General features: G+C 52.9%; 9 protein-coding genes across 9 annotated transcripts; 4 read left to right on the top strand and 5 right to left on the bottom strand.

The window, feature by feature from the left end:
• Positions 1-280: 280 nt before the first annotated feature.
• GT037_005281 (c2h2 finger domain protein) lies at positions 281-3109 on the top strand (the record flags this gene model as incomplete). Its single annotated transcript, XM_038930328.1, has 5 exons — positions 281-347; positions 397-971; positions 1020-1327; positions 1814-2271; positions 2322-3109. Coding segments are annotated over 5 exons (2196 nt in total), but the record flags the coding sequence as incomplete, so codon positions are not given.
• Positions 3110-3662: 553 nt separating this feature from the next.
• Positions 3663-4421, bottom strand: GT037_005280 (uncharacterized protein; the record flags this gene model as incomplete). Its single annotated transcript, XM_038930327.1, has 5 exons — positions 3663-3955; positions 4006-4113; positions 4175-4252; positions 4307-4346; positions 4416-4421. The coding sequence occupies 5 exons, from the start codon at positions 4419-4421 to the stop codon at positions 3663-3665; spliced, it is 525 nt and encodes a 174-aa protein (XP_038787277.1).
• A 2122-nt stretch (positions 4422-6543) lies between these two features.
• On the bottom strand, positions 6544-8103 carry GT037_005279 (wd repeat-containing protein; the record flags this gene model as incomplete). The annotated part of the gene is made up of 1 exon (XM_038930326.1): positions 6544-8103. The coding sequence occupies one exon, from the start codon at positions 8101-8103 to the stop codon at positions 6544-6546; it is 1560 nt and encodes a 519-aa protein (XP_038787276.1).
• A 220-nt stretch (positions 8104-8323) lies between these two features.
• On the top strand, positions 8324-9372 carry GT037_005278 (mitochondrial carrier; the record flags this gene model as incomplete). The annotated part of the gene is made up of 2 exons (XM_038930325.1): positions 8324-8401; positions 8524-9372. 2 exons carry the CDS (start codon positions 8324-8326, stop codon positions 9370-9372), a joined length of 927 nt encoding a protein of 308 aa, XP_038787275.1.
• A 286-nt stretch (positions 9373-9658) lies between these two features.
• GT037_005277 (wd repeat containing protein 48) lies at positions 9659-14203 on the bottom strand (the record flags this gene model as incomplete). Its single annotated transcript, XM_038930324.1, has 4 exons — positions 9659-9916; positions 9980-10288; positions 10343-12906; positions 13588-14203. Coding segments are annotated over 4 exons (3747 nt in total), but the record flags the coding sequence as incomplete, so codon positions are not given.
• Positions 14204-15080: 877 nt separating this feature from the next.
• Positions 15081-15899, top strand: GT037_005276 (uncharacterized protein; the record flags this gene model as incomplete). The annotated part of the gene is made up of 1 exon (XM_038930323.1): positions 15081-15899. One exon carries the CDS (start codon positions 15081-15083, stop codon positions 15897-15899), a length of 819 nt encoding a protein of 272 aa, XP_038787273.1.
• Positions 15900-16153: 254 nt separating this feature from the next.
• Positions 16154-21079, bottom strand: GT037_005275 (dipeptidyl-peptidase iii; the record flags this gene model as incomplete). The annotated part of the gene is made up of 5 exons (XM_038930322.1): positions 16154-16731; positions 16784-17397; positions 18779-19735; positions 19786-20793; positions 20850-21079. Coding segments are annotated over 5 exons (3387 nt in total), but the record flags the coding sequence as incomplete, so codon positions are not given.
• A 747-nt stretch (positions 21080-21826) lies between these two features.
• Positions 21827-21982, top strand: GT037_005274 (uncharacterized protein; the record flags this gene model as incomplete). The annotated part of the gene is made up of 1 exon (XM_038930321.1): positions 21827-21982. The coding sequence occupies one exon, from the start codon at positions 21827-21829 to the stop codon at positions 21980-21982; it is 156 nt and encodes a 51-aa protein (XP_038787271.1).
• Positions 21983-22771: 789 nt separating this feature from the next.
• GT037_005273 (fmn-linked oxidoreductase) lies at positions 22772-23872 on the bottom strand (the record flags this gene model as incomplete). Its single annotated transcript, XM_038930320.1, has 2 exons — positions 22772-23760; positions 23812-23872. The coding sequence occupies 2 exons, from the start codon at positions 23870-23872 to the stop codon at positions 22772-22774; spliced, it is 1050 nt and encodes a 349-aa protein (XP_038787270.1).
• Positions 23873-23912: the final 40 nt, after the last annotated feature.

The following is a 23912-nucleotide window of genomic DNA, read 5'->3' as shown; positions in this document are numbered from 1 at the left end:
GTGCAAAGTCCATCCTCTTACGCCACACCCGCTTCTGATTGGTCGCGCGGAGTTAAGATCTGGGCCCGGCAGATGCATGTGGAACCCAGCGTCATCACATCCAGTTACATAAAAATGATCTCGGGCCCGAGAAGACTACCATTCTATATAAGAGCTTCGTGGAAGAACGGCGAGAAGGACATCAAACAACAACTGCTACAACCACACGAGCAATTGAGAATCGTCAATCAATTTATAGAAGCTCCATCTACCCCACCATTATCTACGAAACTTCACAGAAGCACCAACCACCAACATGCCTGAACTCGTCGGAAAGACTGTAGGCCCAGTGGGCTATGGCCTCATGGGTATATAAACCATCACCTACCTCGATTCCAGTATTCTAACACATCATAGGCCTAACATGGCGCCAGAACCCACCGCCAGCCGAGCAGAGCTACGAAGCTATGCGCACGGCACTTTCGCTCGGCGCAAACAACTGGAACGGTGGTGAACTCTACGGCTCCCCAGAGCGCAACTCTCTACACCTTCTCAACGAGTACTTCACCAGGTATCCAGGTGACGCAGAGAAGGTTGTCCTGTCCATTAAGGGTGGACTCAAGAAGGGCGAGATGGCGCCCGATGGCAGTCGCGAAAACATCAGGCGCAGCATCGACGAGTGCTTGAAGGTCCTGGATGGCAAGAAGAGCCTAGATCTTTTCGAGTGTGCCAGAGTCGACCCCAAGACACCAATCGAAGAGACTGTCGGCTACATCGCCGAGTACGTCAAAGAGGGCAAGCTCGGCGGTATCAGCTTGTCAGAGGTTGGCCCGCAGTCGATCCGCAAGGCGCATGCTGCTCACCCCATCTCGGCGGTTGAGGTGGAGTTCTCGCTCTGGAGCACTGACATCCTGGAGAACGGCGTGGCGGCGACATGCGCAGAGCTGGGTATCCCCATCATTGCGTACTCTCCTCTTGGACGCGGATTTCTGGTAAGCGCATCTTTTTCCAACTAAAGACTTAGTGCTAACACATGGGAGACTGGCAAGTACAAGAAGCATGAAGACATCGAGCCCGACTCCATGCTCCATCGCTTTCCTAGATTCCAGCCCGACGTCTTTGATGAGAACATTAAGCTACTCCACGCTGTCGAGGATATGGCCAAGGCAAAGGGAGCCACACCAGCTCAGATTGCCCTCGGCTGGGTACTCGCGCAGAGCGGTGCCAAGGGCATGCCCATCATCATTCCAATCCCAGGTGCTACAACGTCGGAGAGGATTCAGGAGAACACGAAGCCGGCGCAGCTCAACGACGAGGAGAAGAAGGCGCTGGACGAGATGCTGAAGAGGTTTGCCCCAACTGGTGGCCGATATCCCGAGTCTATGTCGGCATTGCTGTCGGCATAACCAAGTGCAGATCCAGTCTGAAGCATGTTAGCGTTGTAGTTGTAATGTAACAAGCTTAATGTGTATGAGAGTAGTAGATCAGAAAGAATTGTAGTGTAGAGCTAATCCACATTCGAGCAGCCGTGAAGCGACTCTTGAGAATTGCAGAACTCTGGAATAGATCATCATGAAGACGGGGCGAAGGAACTAGCCAAAGACTTACCTGCAGATGTTTATGGTGAAGAAGTGTGGAAGAAGGACGTGAGATGTGCAGAGCTGACCAAAATATGCGACGGAAGCTAAACGGCTGGTCAATGCACCTCTCCGCTAGACGTCCAACGCGCCAGCCGTCGTCACGCTCACTTCGCCCAAACGCGCCCGGAGCAGCTGGAACATTGACATCAAACCGCCAACATGGACTCGCCTTCAGAGCTCTCCGAGTACGGCAGCGATGATTTTCCCGAAGACATCAAGGGCGGCCAGTACGAAGCCACTCCTGACCGCGACCCGCGCCCAAGCAAGCGACCACGTCTGAACATTCGCGCGCCATCTTCACCACCTCACATCAACACGATGCCGCCCGAAGAAGAGGGCGATTTGTCTGAAGACACGGATGGCTCTGTCCCCGCGTCGCCACACCACCACCCGGGCATGTCGCAAGACGACGACTACGGCCAGGAACAGGTCACTGTCTGCAAGTGGGACGGCTGCACAGCGGGTGATCTCCAGAACATGGACAACCTGGTCGAGCATCTCCACGACGATCACATTGGCACCAGGCAGAAGAAGTACAGCTGCGAGTGGAGCGACTGCACGAGGAAAGGCATACCACACGCCAGTGGCTATGCGCTAAGGGCACACATGCGCTCTCACACGAGGGAGAAGCCCTTCTACTGCACGCTTCCCGGTACGTCACGGCCCCAGTCTCGACTCGCCCAGTATACTAAACCTTGCTAGAATGCGACCGCTCCTTCACCCGCTCCGACGCGCTGGCCAAGCACATGCGAACTGTCCACGAGACCGAAGCCCTCCGTCCTTCTGATCCTGTTCCCAAACACCACTCATCCAACCCCACAAACAACAAGCAGCGCCTCAAGCTTGTACTGAACAACGAGGCCAAGAAGCTGCCACACGACAAGGCCTCGACGCCCGGCTCCCCATCCTCACACTCCCACCCCTCCAACAGCGCAACAATCCCGCCCAACGCACCTGCAACAGATGCCGACTACGCACACAACAACGTCGTCTACCTGCAAGACCTCGCAAACCCAAGCGCGCCCACGCTTGTGCAGTTCCCGCCGGACATCGAGTTTACGCCCCAAGAACTCTCCAAACCCGCCCCAGACCTATTCCAGCTACTACGTCGGCAACTGCTTTGGGCGACACAACAAGGCGAACAACTGCGCGCCGAAGCTGAGGAGCTAGAGAAGGTGCGTCAGGAGGAATGGCAGGCCAAGGAGCTTCTATTCGAGAACTTCATGGAAGCACAAGCCGCAACCGAGCGGCGGCGACGAGTCGACGGAGGCATGCCAGACGACATGGAGGGCTGGCAGTCTGTGGAGAACGACATCATTCCTGCCAAGTCCCTCCCAATGGCACCAAAGGACGGAAAGCTACCGTGGTGGCGAGACGAGACTGTACAGGCCCAGCGACCACAGATCAAGCATGAGCTTCAGCCACCCAGGCCGCCTCCAGCGGAGCCTCGGCACCACGATGAGCTCCACCCACAAGTCCCTGTTGCTTAGAATGCTCAAGGATCGGGCCGCAGAGCGTACAGGCAGGCTCCCTGCTTCGACCTATTTCATCCAGCTTTCCCCTGGGGGTTCGTCCGCTATCATTTTGTTGGGGGTTACCAGCCACCATATATGGACATGTCATAAGCGGCCTTCCAAGACTAATGCAGCCTTGAGCTTGGAAGATAATCTGGCTAGGCGGAATCAGAAGACGGGATTCAATGTTGAAAGGGGAAATAGGCGCACTCTTTTGGTATTCGTTTGACAGTTTTCGTGTATTACTATGGGGTAGATCGACGGTTCACGGTCTCTGGGTACATTCAAGATTAAAGATACCAATTCATTTGATGCTTCCATGGTGTGCAGCCTGGCTCAATCCGTGCCTGGCCATTTTTTTGTGCCAAATATTAATACCCGCTTCCATGCATAACTCCCATTGTATGCCCATTTGCCCACTGTTGCTTGAGCGCTGCAGACATCCCTTCCATGCCCCTACCTCCGCCCAAAGCATGGCTTGTCAACTTTCACAATCGACCATGTTTCGACAAAAGCTAAGTATATGCGTTTACCTAGCCTTCCTCTTATCAGCCTCTTGGTTCTTGAACGGGAATCCAGATGTCCTCTTGTCAGCACCGGTCTTCCTGCTAATGCGGCCATTGCTGCTAGCGAACAAGATGCACCAAAGCGCAATCATAGCCAAGAAGCCTGAGCCGAGCGTTCCCAGACCGAAAGACATGACACCAGTCTTGGTCCACATGGCGTAGCCGTAGAAGGCGAGGACTGAATGGAACATTGCGGTTATGGTGAGGGTGGGGAGCGCGTAGGGGGCTTTGGGGTCTTCGGCGTTGGTCGTTGCTCCTGGATGTATGTTAGTTGTGGACTTCGCAGACAAAGTAAGAAAGTCATACCCTCGGAAAGTCTACTAGAGAGTGGCACAGAGCCCGTGAGCAGAACCGTCATGATGCCCAGTGCGATGAGCGAAAAGCCCAACGAGCGGGAGAAGTAGACCTCGAGAGCTAATCATGTTCGTTAGCATCCCCTGCTTTTTCGCGTTCCCGACTTTTAGAGTGTACGTACTGGAGGCTTCGCGGACCTCGGGTGACAATAGTGCTACTATCATTGTTGGGGACGCAATGAGAGGCGCGGCTTGGGTTGCTGAACTCTGTCAGCAAGCTGTACGGTATCCTTGATAGATGGCATGAAGCTTACCCAGCCATGCGGCAGTGCCATAGGAGTAGAAGTAGTAGACCTGGCATTCATGTCAGCTTCTCTTCATTGAGCAAACACCATCCCTCATCAACAGAGCTGGAATACGTACATCCATGTTGGGAGAGTTGTTGGGATATCAATCGAGGTGTGGTTTCGATTTTGAAGTGTTACAGAGTGTTTGGAGGGAGATGCAGTCGTGAAGATGATGTTCTTGGGAAGAGTGAAAGGAAGGGTTAAACGTGGGCCTTGTGATGCAATGTCGTGTTCCTGGCGGGATTTGCGCAAGCATCCGCGAGCCACTACGTCATTCTTGCGCTAACATGGAAACCGCGGCACATGCCAACTCGCTTGTTTTGGACATTGCGCGTAATCGGGGTTACTTGGTTGCCGTGCGTATTACTGCTTTCGCTCATCGTCATGATCCGTATTGCTTCATTGGTGATATGTGCCTATCGTGGGCAAGCTTGAAACTTATACGAGCGTGTGCGAGGCTGAGGACCACGTCGCTACACCTATCCAAGCTTCTTCCAATCTTGTGCCGTTATGATAGCTACAACGTCAAGGGCGTAGCAACCTCTGCGCTCCAACTCTTTCACAACACCGCACCGAGCTCGCGCATCATGCTTCGGCACCCCACGGAACATAGTCGTAGAGCAGCTACAGTGCCTTGAGAGGACACGCACGCGCCAATGATTACTATGCTCTTCTGCTGACGTATACGCTTAAATCTTCAGTCTGAGGGCGATTCACAAACTCCTCAATACCACGATAACCAGGTATATGACATGACTTACGATTTGCGCACACGTCCGAAACAGGAAACATACTTTATCAACCATCGATCACTGTCAACGGCTGTCAGACCCGTTTCCCGGGACGCCTTTACACCTCTAGCACTCAATGAGCTTGGTCGCCGTACGTCCAACGGCCAAAATATACCATAAGAGGAAGGGTATCAAGGGAAGCATCGATTACGGTAGATTGCGCTATCGGAAAAGATCCACGAACCAGGATGGAGGCTTCAATCGAAAATCGGGTCTCAGGGTCGAGGTCTGGTACGTGGCTGACGGAACGTGGTAGCGAAGTAGTCATAGCCGCCGAGAAGGGAAGGAAGAAGGAAAAGCATCGATTCTCGCGGGCGACTGGACACGTCGCCTAAAAAGCAACGGTAGTCTTGTCATGAAGCTTGGGTCGTCCATGTCACGCGACTTGACATACAGGGCTATTGGATCGGGGAGCAGGGACAGGTTTGGATTGAGGACAACGCATTCGTGCTGTACTGTGGCCTTACTACGAACACAATGGCCTAGGATGATCAGGGCGTGAATCTTTTTCTGGGCCATGCCGACACATACTGAACCGGAGCGTAGTGCGCACATGTCACACACCGCCGTCCGCTTGTAGACCTCGGTTTCATATCCAGGCAGAGATCCAGTAGCGTTTCACATACTCAAATCTTCTCACTCACAACAAATTGCCAGAAAGGGCAATCGTCGTTTTCGCGTCGATTCCAGATGGCGTAAGGAGAATAAAAAGTTCGCACTAGGGACGTCTGGAGAGTTCCAGATGTCATAAGCTTCACCTGACATTTTTATGCACCGGCTCAGTACATCAAACAAAACCAGTGTTTGCCCAATTAGGCAACATAAATCCAAGGTGTCGATAGCAGCTCAGGCGTCCAGCCATGGACTCCGGGTATGGTTTGTTTTGCCATCTCCTTTTGAGGGGTCAGATCACTTACCGATCGCCCGGTGTGCCTAAGGCACGCGCTACCAAACTACAACACCATGGGCAGTCCGCAAAGGGAAATTTGAGCTTTTACTGTCGATTCCAGATATGGTTTGTGGCTTGATATGTGAACAAGCAAGAAGGTGCCCAAGCTCTTCAATAGGCCGCTTGTTTCTTTTGACTTCTGCGCTGTCACCGTGCCAGACGTTGGGCTACTTAGATAGGCAAGAGTAGAAAAGGTGTTGGATTCAGTAATGAATCGTAGGCATAGTCTCCGAGGGTACTGAGAGAACGTGCGCAACCTGCTCAATATGTTTAGACCGTTTGAGGGTCGGGAGGTTTGGAGCGTGGTGCCAACACGGACCCGGGGATTTATGATACACGCTCGCATGTTCGGATGGATGGAATGACGCTAAGTCTCTAATTTTCCTTTGTGCTGGTATACTCTCAATGATATCTTGAACCAGCCGCTTGCTCGTTCTAGCATCCTATACAGCCTATGGAGCATATCAGCCCAACCCTAGGACATCCAAACTCCCCCACTCCCTCACCCTTGGTCTTGAACCACCACCCCTCTTGAACCCTCTCCCCTCCATGTCTTCCTCGGCTCCAATGGTTCCACAAGCAGCAACAGCCAAACTTCCCGAAGCATGTACGAGTGATCCCACGACCGGGACCCCTCTACCATTTACAGAAACAACATCATCAGCCTCCACAGCACCTTCTCTCATGTACGGATCCCTCCAAACTCTGATCATGCCATCCGTTCCCCCAGCCCAAACCTCATGCGAGAGACCCTCGATATCATACGGTGAGGCCCCAGCGTTCCAGATATTGAAACCAAGTTTCTGCCTCGTGAGTGCCTTCCTCCCAGCGCAGTAACCCAAGGAGAGAGAGAAATTACGGACGTCGTATATGAGGAGGACGTCTGAACTGCGCTCAGCGACGTAGAGATATTTGCCGCATGGGCTCCATTTGAGAGACGAAACGCCATCGCCCATGACGTGGTTTAGCTTCTCGTTGCGAAACTTGATGCCGTTTGTTGTTCCTGGGAGGGAGAAGTGGGTTATTTCGTTGCCACCGATAGAGTCGTAGATGCCGATGTAGCGGGTCCGTGATCCTGCTGCTAAGAGGCCGTCATGAGAGGTGTGCGAGGGTGGAGAGAGAGCTAGGGCGGAGACCCAACCCTTGAATCCACGGCCGCCGCCTTTGAGTTTGTTGCGCTTGGCGGGGATGGTGCGGATCGTGTGGATGGGTTTGTCGGTTTCTTGGAGGTCGAATATGGCGATTTCGTCTTTTGCACCTCCAAAGAAATGGGTGGCGCCGTTGGAGTAGACAAGGCTGATGGGTGCGATGACGGCTTCAGTAAGACCATTGATTAGTTTATAAGATGCTAGAGGGGTGGATATATCCACAGGCCCTGCACTTGTAGCGGGACTGGCATCGTTGTTGGTAGCTCTCGGGGTACCCCACAACGCGTTGTGTAAACTGATATAGGTGTCTCGTCGACTGAGTAGCACAGTCGTACTGCTGACATCTTGCAAGTTGAAAAGCGGATTGACAGCAAAAGCCCAGATAGGATCGGAGGAGTGGAGAGATGCATACGGTGCGAGATTCTGGACGACGGTCTGACTTAGAATGTTGTTCGAGATAGGATACACAGAAAACCGGCGGCTATAGTCTGATGTAAAGACGCAGCTACCGTCTGGTGACAGCTGGGCTTCTTGTATGCAGCTCATGTAACGTTCGCTATCCAACGAAGAGTCTGAGACGATAGAATCACTACCACATCCGGACTCTGATTCTGATTCTGGTGATGAGTCTGAAGGATTCGGAGAACGGCTGTCTCTATGGCGATCGTCACTTTCGTTTTCCGGTTCGTCTTGCTTTGGCTGTTGTTGTGCACCATCATGGCTGGCCACTGACCTCGTCCTTTCATCCTCCACTCCATCTGATTTGGCAGGACCTAGATTCCCATGCACTTCCTCATTCTGACCCTTCTCTTGCACATTGCATTTCGAAACCCTCGTGCTAGCCAGACATCTGACACTGATAGCCGAACCGCTCATCGTTCAACGCGCCATGTTCTTTTATGAAGTCCCCCCCACTGGATACTAAAAGAAAATCTGTAATTTCGTAAACCGGGAGTTGTGTCAGGAAAAGTATTCCAAGTGTTAAAGAGAGCCAACCAGTCGGGGAGAAGATGCAGCTAGCTTGCGCACAGACGCTTCGTTCCTGGAACTCATCGTCTCGAGAACGTCGTCATGGGTCTCGAATTACTTTCCCACCATGCTGCACGCGCTCGACTCCAAGTCAGCACCACCACCACAAGCATGGGTTGAGTCGCCATACTTGCGGTCGCTCATTGTAAGCACTTTCCCTAATCACCGCCAGAATATTACCATCCCTTTCCACTCAACCTCCGAATATCGGATTTGGTGCGACTCTTCGCATTTCTTACAAAACAGCCCACTTACACCCCACCCTAGGCCGGCGGCATGGCAGGCACGACAGTAGACCTCTCTCTCTACCCTCTTGACACGCTTAAAACCCGCCTCCAATCTGCATCCGGTTTCGCTGCAGCCGGCGGCTTCAATGGCATATACCGGGGCGTAGGCAGCGCAATCGTCGGTTCCGCTCCCGGTGCCGCCCTCTTCTTCATAACATACGACACGATAAAACGATCATTCTCCCAAAATGTACCGGCTACGATCAAGTACAATGCGGAGGGAAAACCGTACAAGGAGGACGTAAGAGATGGCGGGACAGAGGCTCTGGTACACATGCTAGCAGCCAGTGCGGGAGAGGTCGCGGCGTGTGCTGTACGTGTACCAACAGAAGTTATCAAGCAGAGGGCGCAGGCGAGTCAGCATCCGAGTTCACGGGAGGCACTCGCGTTTGTGCTCAGGCAGCGGCATACCAAGGGGTTGGCGCATGTGTGGATGGAATTGTATCGCGGGTGGTCGATAACGATCATCCGTGAGGTGCCTTTCACGGTCATCCAATTCCCGCTCTGGGAGGCGTTGAAGAAGTGGCGCATGGCGAGGACGGGGAGGACCGAGGTTAGTGGATGGGAAGGCGGATTGTTGGGTAGTGTGGCGGGCGCTGTGGCTGCGGGCGTTACGACGCCGTTGGATGTGTTGAAAACGAGAATGATGCTTGCCAGGGAGAAACAGCCTATGCTTACTATGCTGTCAACTATCATGAGGGAATCGGGTCCAAGGGCTTTCTTTGCAGGCCTGGGCCCGCGCGTTGGCTGGATCAGTCTGGGTGGTGCCATCTTCCTTGGCTCATACCAATGGGCGAGTAATGCCTTGGGTGGTGTAGGCGAACACTGACATGGTACAATCTACTTCACGATTCAGATGAGCCGGGAGATTGGCACCGAAAGGAACGTCCATGACTGCATATGGTATCTACTCCATCTTGCTTGGGCCCATGAGGCCGAGCACACCGACTCGTGTGTGAGTCTACTGGCAAGCAGGTATGCTATGTACACTATCCAAAACTCTGACTCTGAACCAAGAATGATATCCAACGTCCACAACTTGGCCGCATTCTAGCCGCCTTTTCTCCTTCCATCTATCCAACTCGACCCAGCCCCAACACTCAGGGTCCAAACATGGCAGCGTCCTTGGTACTCCTATCCGCCTCACTGCTCTGCTTTCCCTCACTTGCATTACTACTACCCGGTCCCGAGTTCAAACCAGCGCCAACCTTCAATCCATGTATAGGACCGGGCGGAGCACCAGACTGCGGACCAGGATAAGGAGCGTGCCTGATCTCTTTGCGGCCGTTTGCCTTGTAAAGAAGAAGTACGTCGCCGCCACCGCGCCAGACGTGTGCGCGGATACTAGCGAGCGTCATCGTTGGAGGAATCAACTATCCAAGATTAGCATCGCTCATCGGCCAATATCAAACACGAATTTCAACAAGAAAACTTACCTGTCCATTACAATACAGCTCCAGATACTCATCAGGCTTCAGCACACCACCTGTCTCGGCCTGCTTTTCCAGATCCTCCTTGGTGGGCGCAGGTTCAATGCGCTCAGCCACGTAGCCCAATATCTTGCGCGCACGAAGCATGCGGTTTGCGTTGAGACGGTTGTTGCTGAGTTTCGAATTAGCCAAGGCTGCGGTTTCGAAGGGGAGGGAAAAGGGAATGTACCCGTCGGAAGAAATGGACGGCAGTGCGTTCCCAAAGGGTTCGAGGACGAAGGATACTTTGACTATGTCCTTGGGTGGGAGTTGGTTCTGTCGTAATTAGTTCATGGTATTCGTAGAGTTTAACGCAGATGATCAACTCACCCGTAGCAAGACTTCGGCCAGCCACATTGGTGCCGCTTTCTCGATGAGGTCAGCCTGCGAACCCAGGGTGCCGACTTTACCCTCGAAGAGATCAGCCACACCGCCAGAGTCTGGACGATCTTCCTGGATCAAAATGGTAGTCATGGCAGGTGGCTTTAGTACAGGTGTTTCGTTGGGCAAACTGGGCGCAATCTGCGTATCCAACTTTGTTGCGCCGGCTGCAAGTTGCTCTTCATAGCCCTGCTGTATCCGTTGAAGAGCTCCGTAGAAGTTGTCTTCGATGGTCTTCTCGTTCGTCTTGGTAGACCGCGAATCGCTGTCTTCGGCCTTTTCGTCAACAGCGGGCTTGGCAGGCTCAGGGACGGCTGTGCCAGTGCTGAACTTCTTCATGCTGAAGCCCATGTTGAACTTCTTGCCAAACATGCCTTTGCCCTTTTTCGCTGGCGTGTCGGCCTCGGTAGGTGATTGTACAGTTTCTTCTTTTGAATCTGTGGAGCCTTCCTTGGTAGCCTCTGCGGACTTTCCGTTTCCGTTACCGTTGGTAGCAGAAGCGGAACCAAAATAGTCGCCACCTTCTTGAGTCGAGCTCCGCTGGGTTTGTGTCTTTTCTAGTTGCGAGCCTTCTTCTTTGGTTGGAGTCAGAGGGTTGGTGGTAGAGTTGCGTCCCGCACTCATTGGTGCTGCCATTGGCGTAGCTAGACCGATAGCCAGACCTGGTGTGTGCGGCAGACGCAATCCGTTCTCAGCTTTGATAGTCGAACCCGAAGTAGGCCCTGAAGTTGCATCCTTCCATCCGTTTATGTTCATGTTTGGCAGCTCGATGTTAGTTGGACGATTGGGCTGCGGCTGTTCCTCCTTCTGCTTGAGTAACTCTGCACGCAAGACCTCATCGCGCTTGATCTCCTCGTCGATGAGATTGGAAAAGAGATAGCGTAAGATCCACTTGCCAAGATTTATGCGATGGTCTTCTCGGAACTCAATCTGCTCCTCTAGATCCAACTCGTCTGCGTATGTCTCGGCATCAAAGCAGTAGTTCTCCTCGAGCATGCATGTCAAAGTTCCTATCCTTGTGTCGACGGCGCACCAGTGTGCAACGCTGTCCTGGGTGTTAACCTCTGGTAGTACATCCTCCATGTGCTTTTTGCCGTAGGATTTGATGGGTGCACATTGCAGTAGATCCCACAAAACCACTTCACCTGCCGTATCAAGTGTAAGGACTCTTCGCCGGTCGTTGAGGAGGTGGTGCTTGATGAGACCATTCTGCCCTTCGATTGTGAAGTCTGGCAGAGCGCGAACAGTTCCAACGGCACCGTGCTCTGGGGCTGCTAGTACCTCGGATGGTTTGCGCGCGCTGGCTAATGTGGATGCGTCGGGGTCTTTGGTCGCGAGTGCTCGCGGGAAGGGTGCGGTGTTGGACATGCGCAGTAGAGACTTGAGCGGTATCTTGGATGCCGCTTCGTTCTTTGGAGGGCTACCAGCAGGAGGCGAGGGGATGCGCGATTGCATAGTCGACACGCTGTTTCTCTGCCATCTGTGCGACTCGGGAAGCTCAACCTCGGCCGCGGTTTCGACGTCGTTCCATCGGTTGATGCTCGAGCTGGACGTGGCAGTCCAGATGTAATGGCCAGCTGCGACGATCTTGTTCACACCTTCGTGTTCCTGGCATACTGCTAGCGATAGTCCCTCGTCCATCTCGGCGCAGTTGCGCACGTCGCTCTTCGCGACTATGCCGGAGCGATCTGAGGAGTAGAAGACGTCGAGTTCGGGTGAGTCTGAATGCAGAGACCATACGCTGTCGTTGTGCATGGTCAGTGTGTACATGCAGCGACCTGCCGTCATGGACCAGACCTTGACTGTTTGGTCGGATGAGCCAGTCAGGATGGTGTCGCCGTCGTGCGCGAGAAGGATGTCGCGTACGTTGTCGGTGTGTCCGACAAACTTGGTGATGCGCTTGCCCGATCGCGCGTCCCATACGCGGACGATGCTCTCGGGACCGCCGCTTGCGATGAGGTTGGGTGTTGCTGCCAGGGCGTAGACTGAGCCCTTTGCGGTATTCTCGTCCTCGCCCACTGCGATTTCCAGCTTCTTACCCGCGCCATTGAGATCCCAGAGGCTGATCTTGCGGTCCAGCCCGCCCGAGGCTACCCAGTTCTCGCTGCCGCCCGGCGATGCGACGCGCTTGACATAGTCGGTGTGCAGGCCGATTGTCTGGGGCGGGAGTTTGTCCGTGGCAGCGGGTCGCCACACCTTGACGGTGATGTCGGACGAGGCGGAGACGAGGGCGTCGTTGTTCTGGGCGAGGACAATGTCATTGATCCAGTGCGTGTGCGCCTGCACCTGGTTGCGGAACTGGGTAGGCGGGGGCTTGGAGTCGACGACGTTGGAGTCGGCAAAAGGGTCGCTGCTGTCGTCGTCGTCGTCGGTCTTGTCGAGGTCGAGATGCAGGTCCCATGCGCATATTACGCCATCACGTCCGCCCGAGTACAGGATCGAATTCTGGGGGTCGACGGCCAAGCCATTGACTCCAAGCCTGTGTCCTCCGGCCGAGTTGGCGAGCGGCAGCACTGGGAGGCGTCAGTCGCGACGGCGCACGCAGCAGCAGCAGCCGACACTTACCGTATGAGATACGCTTCCGCGCGTTGCGTCCCATGCCCCTCGATTAGCCCTGCGCGGACATGCGGACGGCGATGAGGGTGGGAGGGTAGGTAGAGAGCTTGCTAATACCTGTCCACGGGCGTTATGTTATTATGGGGGAAGGCGAAGGGCGGCTTGGTAGAAGGATGCAAGGCGGGCTTCAGGTCCCCTGCCCAGGTGCATCATAGTCCAACCCGCGCCCGGACATGTTACCAGCACCAGGACGGACTGGGCCATTGCGGCGCGGAGAAGCTTGCGAGGCTGAGCAGTGCACGCACGCCCCAAAGACCACCCGCGCCTGTCGCTCGCGTCGAGAGGAGAGAATACGTCATTGGCCGCCAAGGCCTGAATATCTATGCTATCGTCAAGCTGCTGGCCAAACTTGACGCCCACCAACAAAGAGCCTCTACCAGCTGGCTTCCCGGCAACGTGGGCGCAGGGCAGGTTGCGGGGTTGGTAGCCCACGAGCCGGGCGTTCGCATTCGGACTACGGCTGATTCGGGCGGCTAGTCGGCTATCCAGCGACGTGGTACAGCATGCCCTGCATTATCACCTTCGTTATTCCACAGCACACGCTTACTGCTCTACACTCTTCGCCGCCCGAACCATACATCCATGCCAGTCCTTTCCTTCACCGCCCCAAGGCACACGATCCCACTCAAGTGCCTTCACCACTTCGAATCCCCTCCTCTCATATATAGGCCTTCCTGTCATCGACGAATCCAGATATGTCACCATTCCCTCTTCGTCAGCCTTCCGCATCCCCCAATCTAGCATCAACTTCGCTGCCCCACGACCCTGGTGATCCGGATGCGTCGCCAGCTGATTCAGCATAAAGTAAGGCGTCGATGTGCCCATGATGGAAGCTTGAGCAGCCCGTAGAGGACCCAACAAGGACCCCAGAACATCGAGACGCAGTTCCGGAGGCAGGAAACCAGGCATAGTCTCCTCTTCTCCCCTTCCTGGTTGCATGTTATGCATACTCCACACTGACACAGCGATCGTCCGCCCGCCGTTATTTGATGGGTCGTCGGAGCTGGGCTCGACATCTGTATCTACGACCTTCCAGTGCCATGTGTTTGGCTTCCCAATCTCACGTTTGCGATCATCCGCTACACCGTGTATCGAGGCTTCGCTGATAGGTCCGCTGTGCACTAAATCGTGTGTCGGACCGTAGTAGGCGAGTGCGCGAACTCGTGTCCAGGACAGCGTGTCTTCTGTCGTCATTGGATGAAGTTGAAGTGGCATGGCAGTCATGTAGAAGCTTTCAGGAGCAGTGCACTTCAGACGTAGAACATGACAAACGACCATGTGGCACCGTCCATCATTTTGGAGCTTGTAGTCGATGACTCAGAGCATTGACACGATACAAGGCATCCATTGATTCGCAGGCTCAACACGGCACCATGCAGGCACTGGACTTTGGGCGTGACCCCAACACATATCTACCTTCCTGATCCGGAAGCAGTGCTGACACAATGCCTCAGTTGGATACCTTTCGCCATCACTACACGATATCTCAAGCAACGACGTATCGAATGTATGAGAAAGAGGCGTCGAAGCATTCTGGGTCGAGGTGGAAGCTAAGGCGGGGCAAGATGACACCACAGCTCCAGGTAACAAAGAAGCTATGCCAAAAAAGCTTAGAAAGATACCCGAGTATACCGTGTTTTTATCATAAGATAGATAGTATGATTGCTCGTGAGGAAATTAAAATCAATGAGTAATCATCTGCAACCGATTCATGTAAGCATAGTCACAGTGGCTATGGTTTGCGATCGCCTTGATATACCTGGTAGGTGGTGCAGCCACAGCTTGAAGGCCCTTTGCCGCAGGCTGGACAGATATCTGCATAGCGTATTTCTTCGCATCCCTGTACCTAAGTACCGTCGACAAGCCATCGTTCTACACTGAAACAATGACGGGAGGAGGCTTCCGTCAACGACGCTACACGACTAAATCGTGGCTGCGCCACATTTGCAAAGCTGCTGCCTACTTGTTCACATAAACTTCATCGCATCTGTTCAGATCTTTCTCAAACCATTGCCAGCAACACAGGAAGGATAAAACAAGCCTGGGTTACGAATAGATCCAACGCACCGCAATGGCAAATTTTGGAGCTCGTCACGCAATCTGCGAAGACACCATCGCGCGATCCCCATCTATTGCAGCATCAACACCAGGCGGCTCCCTCACCAGCTACTTCATCCCCTCCCAACTCCCGCCTCTTTCTAAAACATCCCCCAAATATCCAAACCTTGCGCTGCAAACACCCCCAACAATCTACAACAGCGACTCCTTCGCCCTCGCGCGAATACTCCCCGGTAGCGGAAAAATCGGCGTCCTAAACCTAGCCTCCGACATAGAACCAGGCGGCGGCTGGCGCTACACGCTTTCGCGAACGCAAGAAGAGGCCTTGTGCTACTCTAGCACGCTGTTCGCTACTTTGAAGCCGGAATGGTACCCCTGGCCTAATACGGGACAAGGGTCTATTGCAGGCGTCATGTCCCCCGACGTGGTCGTCTTCAGGGACACGCTAGATAATGGGCTCGCCGAGTTGCCTGTAGATCAGCGCCATGTCGTGGCTGTCATGACGGTTGCGGCGCCGTGTCTACCCGCTGTTACGGAGGGAAGAAAGGGTTTTGTTAAGATGGAGGATTTGGAAAATTTGAGGGAGAAGATTCTGTTGGTATTGAGGATGGCTGCGGGAGAAGGGGTTACGAGGCTGGTGCTGGGTGCTATGGGTTGCGGTGCTTATAGGTGTCCGCCTCGAGTTGTTGCAAAGGAGATGAAGATGGCTTTGGAGAGTGAGGAGTTCGCAGGGTGGTTCGAGCATATCGCTTTTGCTGTCTATGCTGCTGGACCAATCGGGCAGACTAACCTGGAGGTTTTTCGGGAAGTCTTTGCATTCGAAGTCATGTGAGTGCTAATGCGCGTACTTGCCATGCTTGTAATATAGTCAGAACTTGGCTCGCTTGCACTAAAGGTTATGGGACAAGTCTGTAAGAATAAAGTTTGATGGAACCTGCAACTATATGTTGTCTAAAGATATTTACAAAAAAGTTTTGATGGAGCAAAGTAGATACAAAGAAGATGGGTGGCACGTCCTTGAACTTGCGGAGGCCACGCGCCTAGCATCGGTCATGCAGGCAATTGCATATGCACCACCGGGATGCTCTAGATCTTGCCAACACCAGCAGTGTTGGCAACGTTTGAGCTCGCCGCTGCAGCACTGGCAACGTTCTTGCCCTTGAAGTTGACTAGGAAGTCCGTTTGGCTGCCACTGAAGCTGCCGCTGCTTCCGAAGGCATTAAGCTGGCAGGTGTGTCCGAGGGAGCTTGAGCAAACAGTGTTTGCGGAGGTTGAAGGTGCAGAGAAGAGCTGTCCGTTGTTGTTCAAGAGGGGGGTATTGACGTTCTGGAATACGTTGCCCTCAGCGACGACCATACCGCCGGCCTCAATGTCAAAAGCGTGGCCGGTGTTACTGTAGAAGTAGTTGTTGACAGCATGGAGCAGTGTGTTTCCTTGTCCACCGACCTTGGGGCTGCGGCCAGAGGTGTGATGGATGTAGTTGCCCTTCATAGTGATGAGGTCTCCGCCACCAAGGAGCAAGATAGCCCAGTAGTGACGTCCATCGCAAGAAGCAGACCAAGAGGTTTGACCGTCAAACTCTGTGTTGCTGATTGTCACGCGGTTGGAGTTACCGTAACCAGCAACGAACATTTGGCGACCGATGAGGGAGATCTTGACGTGATCTGTTGTATATGTCAGCTTGGTAGTGAGCGTGGAATGGAAGAATTAACATACCGACCCAGACTAGATCAGCTCCGTCCAGAGTGATAGCGTCACCACCCCAGATATACTGAGGGTTGAGTTCGGTGATATGGATGTTCTGAATGATGATGTTCTTTGCGCCGTTGGCAATGCGGAGACCCTTTCCGCGGATAACACCCTTGTTGCCAACACCGATAATGGACTTGTTGGAGCCCAGGTTGATAGCAGTCACACCAGCATTGTCGTACTTGACAGTAACCGATGTGGCACCCGCTCCAGCGTTTCCGTTGGTACACCAGTTGGCGGAGTTGATAGCATCCTGACCTCCATTGCCAGGGCATTTGTTGGAGGCAGGACGACAACCAGTGGCAGTCGTAGTTCCCTCCGTACCCTTGAAGTTGTACTCTTTGTCGAGCACGATACAACGCGCAGTGCTATCGGTGAGCCACGTCTTCAGTTCCGACACTGAAGAAGGAACGACACATGCTGCACTACCACCTCCGGTCGTTCCTTTTCCGAAACCTTCAGGTGTGCCCTTGACAGCATATGCTGCCCTTTCTCCGATGACGGCGGCGCTGGCTGTGTAAGCGCTTGCAAGCGCGAGAAGGGAGAACTTCATAATGAAATTTTGATGAGAAGATGCTTGCCTGAAGCTAAGAAGAAAGTTGACTGTGTGAAAGGAGTGGATTGGTAGTATGGGTAGCCCATTACCATTGAGATATCTGCTCTTTTTAAAGCATTTCCTATACTAGCTTGGAGACTACCCCACTGGAAGAGCATTCCGATACCCATGTCGGCATCGAGATAGATTCAACGTCGAGGAGAATGATTTTTGCGTGTTAGTGGTATTTCCGCCATTAGCAAGACGGAAGGACCAGCGCTTTGTGATGATAGGGGCATTGTAAAGCACCAGCTCATGGCGCTAGCGCACCCTCTAAATGACAGCGGCGCAGTCACGTACGCCACAGGGCCTCTGAGTAGTTTGACAACTATCTGGATCCTTGTAGTTTTGTTCGCTTCAGGCACTATCGCCGGTGGTTCGCTGCCATCGATTCAGGAACCGGAGATATGTTTGCATCCTTCTGATGTTCACACCTCGCCTGTTCCTTGCCCCTCTTCTGCCTTCATCCTTCAGCCCTGACGGACCTCGTCGCTAGAATCTCTTGTGGGTACTCTGTGAGCGGAGTTTGTGACTATGCGACCTAGTTGTTGACCGTACCTGTCTGCATGTGTAGTCAAGGAATATCTTTTTCTCATCCGCAGGTCGGTCCGAATGACCACACCACATAATCGTTAGATCCCACAGTAGCTACTCATCTTTTTGCGACCAGCATTGAGCTAGGTTATGGTCAGTTGACTTATCTTCATATACAGATGGCGCTTGAGCGGTGGAAAATAAGGTGAACCTCGGCGTTCTCTTCGGAAACGGGTAGGGCGGATATGTGACGGGCTAGCACGTTTCGTCTCTCCGCACTTCGACCTACATTAGCGCACCATATGCCGGCGCTAAGACTTACCACAAGCAAGCCCAAGCAAATCTCGGCAATGTTTTGCCCGATAACAAGCAGGAGTTCTTGTGTCTGGTACCAGTATTCCAGCCAAAACATATGTCCTACTATATTCATCTTATGACGACATCATCTTTGACAAGATGACGTTGCAGCCATTGCAAGACTACCCCAGGTGTACCACTTCAAGGCGTGTTCGTTCATTTCGCAATTCGCACAACGGAAGCTGCTTTCCGCGTCTGTCATACGTCGGAAGAATACTTATGCGCGCGGCTCGTCCGATTCTCAAATGACATGACACAACTGATGCGGACAATACTCTGGTGGATATGGATGTTCATTATCCACTTGCACGTGGTGACCAAATCTTCGGGAGACGAATCTTAAAGTCCAGACTCTTCGGTCAGCTGTTATTTTTTCTCTTATATGTTGCTCATGTCTTTGTGCATACGACTTCTCAAAGCATCAACATGGGGTTGTTTGAACGTTCTCATGGCCACAGTCGCATGTTCAGACATACTCCCTATCCACACAACTCTGGATCATGCCCTTGTTAGTAGCTTCGTACTCAATCAGATCGACCTTTCCGTCCTTCTCGACTGTGTTTGCTTGGACAAACACCTTCCTCGGCTGCTTCTTCTTCAGCACAGCTGGTCTGACCATATTTTCGTAAAAGGGCTCGACACTGGTGATTTCGTCATACATCTTCTTGGCGGCGGTAACGTCTGCAGTTGCCTTGTAGATATGAAGCTTCTGGAGATAGTCGTTCACGGCAGGGCGACCTAGATCTAGGATGCGATCGCGCTCAAGGCGGATAGTGAGGTCGGAGAGATCGTCCTTCTCCCATTCCAGCTGGCAGAACTCGACACCAGCATTGAGGAATGTGCGCAAGATAGAGAAGCGGGCCTGCATGTGGGCCTGACCCCACTTCCTGCTCTTGGGATCCCAGAACTCCAGTGCTGCAATACCCGCACGAGCCATTTGGAGGTATGCAGTGAACAGAACATCTCCCGCCTCGCTTTTCATGTCGGCTTTGCCGTCACCGAAGCCGAAAAGTTGCAGTATGGGAAATTCGCAAGAGAGCGCCATAGCGACGCACTCGGCGCGGCATTCCTCGTAGGAAGCAGCGATAGCACCAAATGTCGACCCCCACGTCTGGCCAGGCTTGTACCAGGATTTTATTGGCTGGCCGCTTAGGGGTGAAATCGGAGGGTTCTCCTTATCGAAGTTGAAAACGCCCGGCTCCGTCTCCTGAAGCAGCTTACCACATCCGTGGCCGAGCAGCTCGTGGAGACCGACCTGGACCTCGAAGGCAGGATCTCGGTACTTCTGGTAGGTTGCTAGATCACGCTCTTTGATGAATGGAACGCTCTCGTTGGGTGCCTTTGCAGAAAGAATGTTGCCAAGAGATACGTTTTTGAAACCGAAGTTCTGCCGAATGTCATCGTAGTTTGGAATGTTGATCCCGGCCGGTATGCTGTTTGGTATTAGATGAGTGGTGAGATGATGGAAACTACAAAGACTTACCCACTGCCCGCAAACGTCAACACCTCGAGCGACGTAAAGTCCGGACTGAGGAACTTGTCCTTTTCGAAAGACTTGTCCCACGGTAGTAGAGGAATGTACTGTGGGGCTGTCTCGACCAACTTGCCAAAGGCGCGCGTCCGCTCCTTGTTCACCATGGCCACGAAGCCTTCCCACTCGCCGCGGATGCCGTGTGGGTCGCGATACGTCTCGATGAAGCCAATGTCGGATTCTACTTGAGGACCCTTGTCCTGTACCCAGGCCTTTTGGCTCTCCTTGAAGGCCTGTAGTGATCCTGTCCTGAAGCTCTTGGAGTACTCTTCCATCATCTTGACTTGGTGGTCGTTGGCTGCGTATTTCTTTGCCTGCTCGATATGGTATGCAATGGTGTCCATCTCTTTGGAGTAGTCGCCAAAGACGAGCTTCAGCTTGCTTCCATCGTCCATTGTCCACTCGCTTTCCTTCAAGTCGCGTTGCTCTGCCGCTGGGCTGTCCGAAGCGGACGCAATGAGAACCTCGTAGCCGTCCTTGGTCTTCCTGATCCTTGTGTTTTCGGGAAGCAATCCTTTTCCTTCGAGGAAATCGCTCACGCTGGAGATGCGCTCGCTGGTGATGTCGGGACTATCAGGGTAGTAGGTGGATATGTGCCCTGCACCGGGATAGCCCAGGTGCAGCTTCCCTACATCATTGCCGGTGTATATGGCGTCCTTGAACTTGTCGTAGATGGCTAGGGTGTCTTTGGATGCGGTCGCGAGTGCCTTCAGCTGGCGGGGGTCGAGGCGGGGTACGAACTTGGAGTCGCCAAAGGACTTGAAGTTGCCTAGGTTGCCCAGGAACTGCGCTGAGTAATCGAGGTATGCGTCAATCTCTTCGTGTGAAAGACCGGTGTCGTTGGCGAGGGAAGCATAGTCGCCCTTGGTGTGCTTATGGAGAGCGACGATGAAGTCATAGATGTGCTCGGATTCGGGGGAGACTTGGCGAAGGACAACGCGTGTTCCGGCGAAGCAGGCTCTACGATACGCATCAATTGCCATGTCACAGACAGCCGATGGATGCACATGTCTTACACTGAGAGGTGGTGGGCATAGAGCTTCTCTTTATCCGTCAGCGCATCGAAGTGGGGCTTGATGGCCAGAGGCACGATAGAAGGCGGGCTATCGGCCAGGTACTGCTTGAGCGTCTCTGAGTCTATCTTGGCCGACATGTTGGTGGTTGTGGTGGTAGCAGTTGAGGACCGTCTAAAGAGCTCGAGGTGCAGCGGCGGGGAGCGGGCCCGGCAGCGTGGGCGTGGGGTAGCCGCTGTCCGTACATAAGCTCGCGGGAGTTTCGCGTCCGACGACGTGCCACGCGGTTGGCAAAAAAGCCCTGGCCGCGCAAAGTACCTGCAGGAACGCACAGGAATCACTATCAAGCGTCTTGGGTTTAGACTTGTCCTTAGCTTGACTTGGGGACAATCACTCACTCGCTGTCTCTAGTTTCTTACTTCTTTCGCAGTGGTAACCAAAGTCGTCTACACGCGCTGCCCTGCAAGCAGGACAATTGTTCGCTTAGCCTTAGTGAGGAACCTAACGTTTCGCCCTCCGCAAGCATCATCTAACGTCAATCTTTCCTGTATCTAGGCGGCTACATACTGGTCAAGTTTCCTATCCTCAACATCTCCAGATAGAAGCCAGAGAAGTGTTCTACAATTCTTCCCGCAGGGAATCGAACACGTGCACATCGAATGGCTTCGTGCGCTAGACGCCAGAGCTGACAAACAACTTCCTGGCATCCTTGCGATGCGCAAAGCAGGATATTTCACACCCCTTCGGCATGTATACGTCACATGGGTCCATTTTCGAGAACACGGAGACGAAGAGTATGACTTGCTTGAAAACCTTCGTTTGTTGCTTCATATCAGAGAGCAATACGAATCATCATCTATAAAGTTTGACATCTTATTCGTACTCGAGGATGACAAAAGTAGGTAACAAATGATGGAAAGTTCGCCGAGCAACGCTGACCGCCACTAGAATCTAACATAAAATGGCCTAAAATAGCCGAAATGAAAGAATTATTAATGGATGGAACATATCTGCAAACTCGCAAGGGCCGTTCGGATCCAAGCGTTTTCGTTCGTTTTACAACGTGTCCTGGTCGCTTCACAGCGGAGGAACAGGAAGATGATCGAGACCGTGGGTACGTCTGGGTACCTAGGTAGGATTCCCAGTTTCAACACATCGAGAACAAGCCTCCATAGCCCCAATTGGAGCACTAATATTTGGTGTAAATCTAAGTTAGAAGGAGGACTTCACTTACATGTGCATGCCGAGAGCGACTTATGACAAGGGTTGACCCCACAGACATTATCGACTCATCTAAGGATATCTATCCTGGCGATTTCAGAACGGGATGATGATTAGAGAAGAAGAGAATCACTTACAAGTGAGCGCGATACCTGCACAGTCCTGCTCAGCTAGGCGGAGGCTAACCTGTAACGTTTGGAAGACGTCCTAAGAGAAGAAACAACTTCTATGGAAGAAAGAAGCTTCTCCTTATAAATTCTGAGCTCGAGGCCCCAGTGAGCCGTAGACAGGAAAAGCCTAGGAGGGTCGAAGAGTACGGCATCGAAGCCAGCACCTTGGTTGCCGCGTCTGGAATACGGTTTTTTGGAGGTCTCGGGGTGGAAAAGATGCCCTACCAGTGTTGGGACAACGAACCAATCACTACCTCGACTCACCGAATGGGTAGAGATGGAATTTGATATCAAAGTGGCATCTGGGAATACAGTAGGAGAACTATTGTATACCCTATACTCTATCTGCAACACTGAGTAACATCATTGATTTATACTTCTGCAGTACCTTCTCTAGTATCAATTTACAGTAAGAAAGGGAAAGCTTCTTCGCGAGCTTACGCTTGGAGGGAATTGCCAAAGGCGTTTGCGGTGCAAGAATGGAAGAGACACCACATGTTTGGTATAATGCGACTACTACACAAAAGACCTATCTCAAGCCTTCGCCATGGATTTCAAATACTGCGCACTGTGTGGGTAGTCGATGTATCCCTTTGGTGTTTTCGGGGTATAGAAAACTGAACGGTCATATTTGACCAGCGGTACGCTCTCCTTGACGCGAAAGACAAGATCGGGGTTGGCGACGAAGTACCTTCCGAATGCAATGATGACATCGTAGTCCTTGTATGCTTCGTCAACGGTCTGCTTCGCCGAATCGGGTAGGAAGCCTCCAGCCAGCATGACTGGACTTGCGTTATCCCACAGTTCAACCATCCAGCGCACAGTCTTCTGTCCTCCGCATTCCGAATCGTCGTTGCCAGTAATGCGGGCTTCGATAAGGTGGAGGTAAGCTAAGCCTAATTTCTTTAACTCTTCCGTAAGGTACTTGAAGGTCGGCTCGGGCTCGTCCATTAGCATGCCATTAAAGTCGCTGTAAGGACTTAGACGCATTGCCGTTCTTTCTGTGCCAACAGCCCCGATTACTGCCTTGGTTACTTCGAGGTGAAATCGCGCTCTTTGCTCAATAGTGCCTCCCCAACTATCTGTTCGTTGGTTGCAGGTCGTCTGTAAGAATTGATCCGGTAGATACCCGTTAGCACCGTGTATCTCGACACCATCAAATCCTGCAGCAATCGCGTTCTTAGCTGCAGAGGCATAATCTGCTATCGTGGTCCAGATCATCTCCTCGGTCATCGCTTCCGGTGTCCGATCTTGAGGACTCATGGGGACCGCACTGGCGGAGACCATCTTAATACATTCCTCGTCTAGCGTATCGGGCTTCGCAGCACGGCCTTGATGCCAAAGTTGGCAGTATATCGCACAGCCTTTGGCGTGTACTGCTGCTGTGATATCTTTCCATGCATCAATCTGATCTTGTGACCATATTCCAGGGGCGTTCCGACATCCAATAGCGTTCCTAGAGATGATGGTTGCCTCACTGACAATGAGGGTTCCTGGTACACATGCTCTTTGCTCATAGTACTCTAGAACAGTCTGTCAAAATCGTTCCTTCGCGACGATAGCAGTACATATACCTTTGCTCATGGGCGTCGCTTTAAAGTCATCGTCCATACGATACCGGGTCAACGGTGCCATAGCGACACGATGGTCTAGCTTAACATCCCCGACTGTCAAT

The sequence above is a fragment of the Alternaria burnsii genome (assembly GCF_013036055.1).
Source record: "Alternaria burnsii strain CBS107.38 chromosome Unknown 740, whole genome shotgun sequence".
NCBI lineage: Eukaryota > Fungi > Ascomycota > Dothideomycetes > Pleosporales > Pleosporaceae > Alternaria > Alternaria burnsii.
Note: the sequence above shows the minus strand (reverse complement) of the source record. Positions and strands in the feature narration are given on the sequence as shown.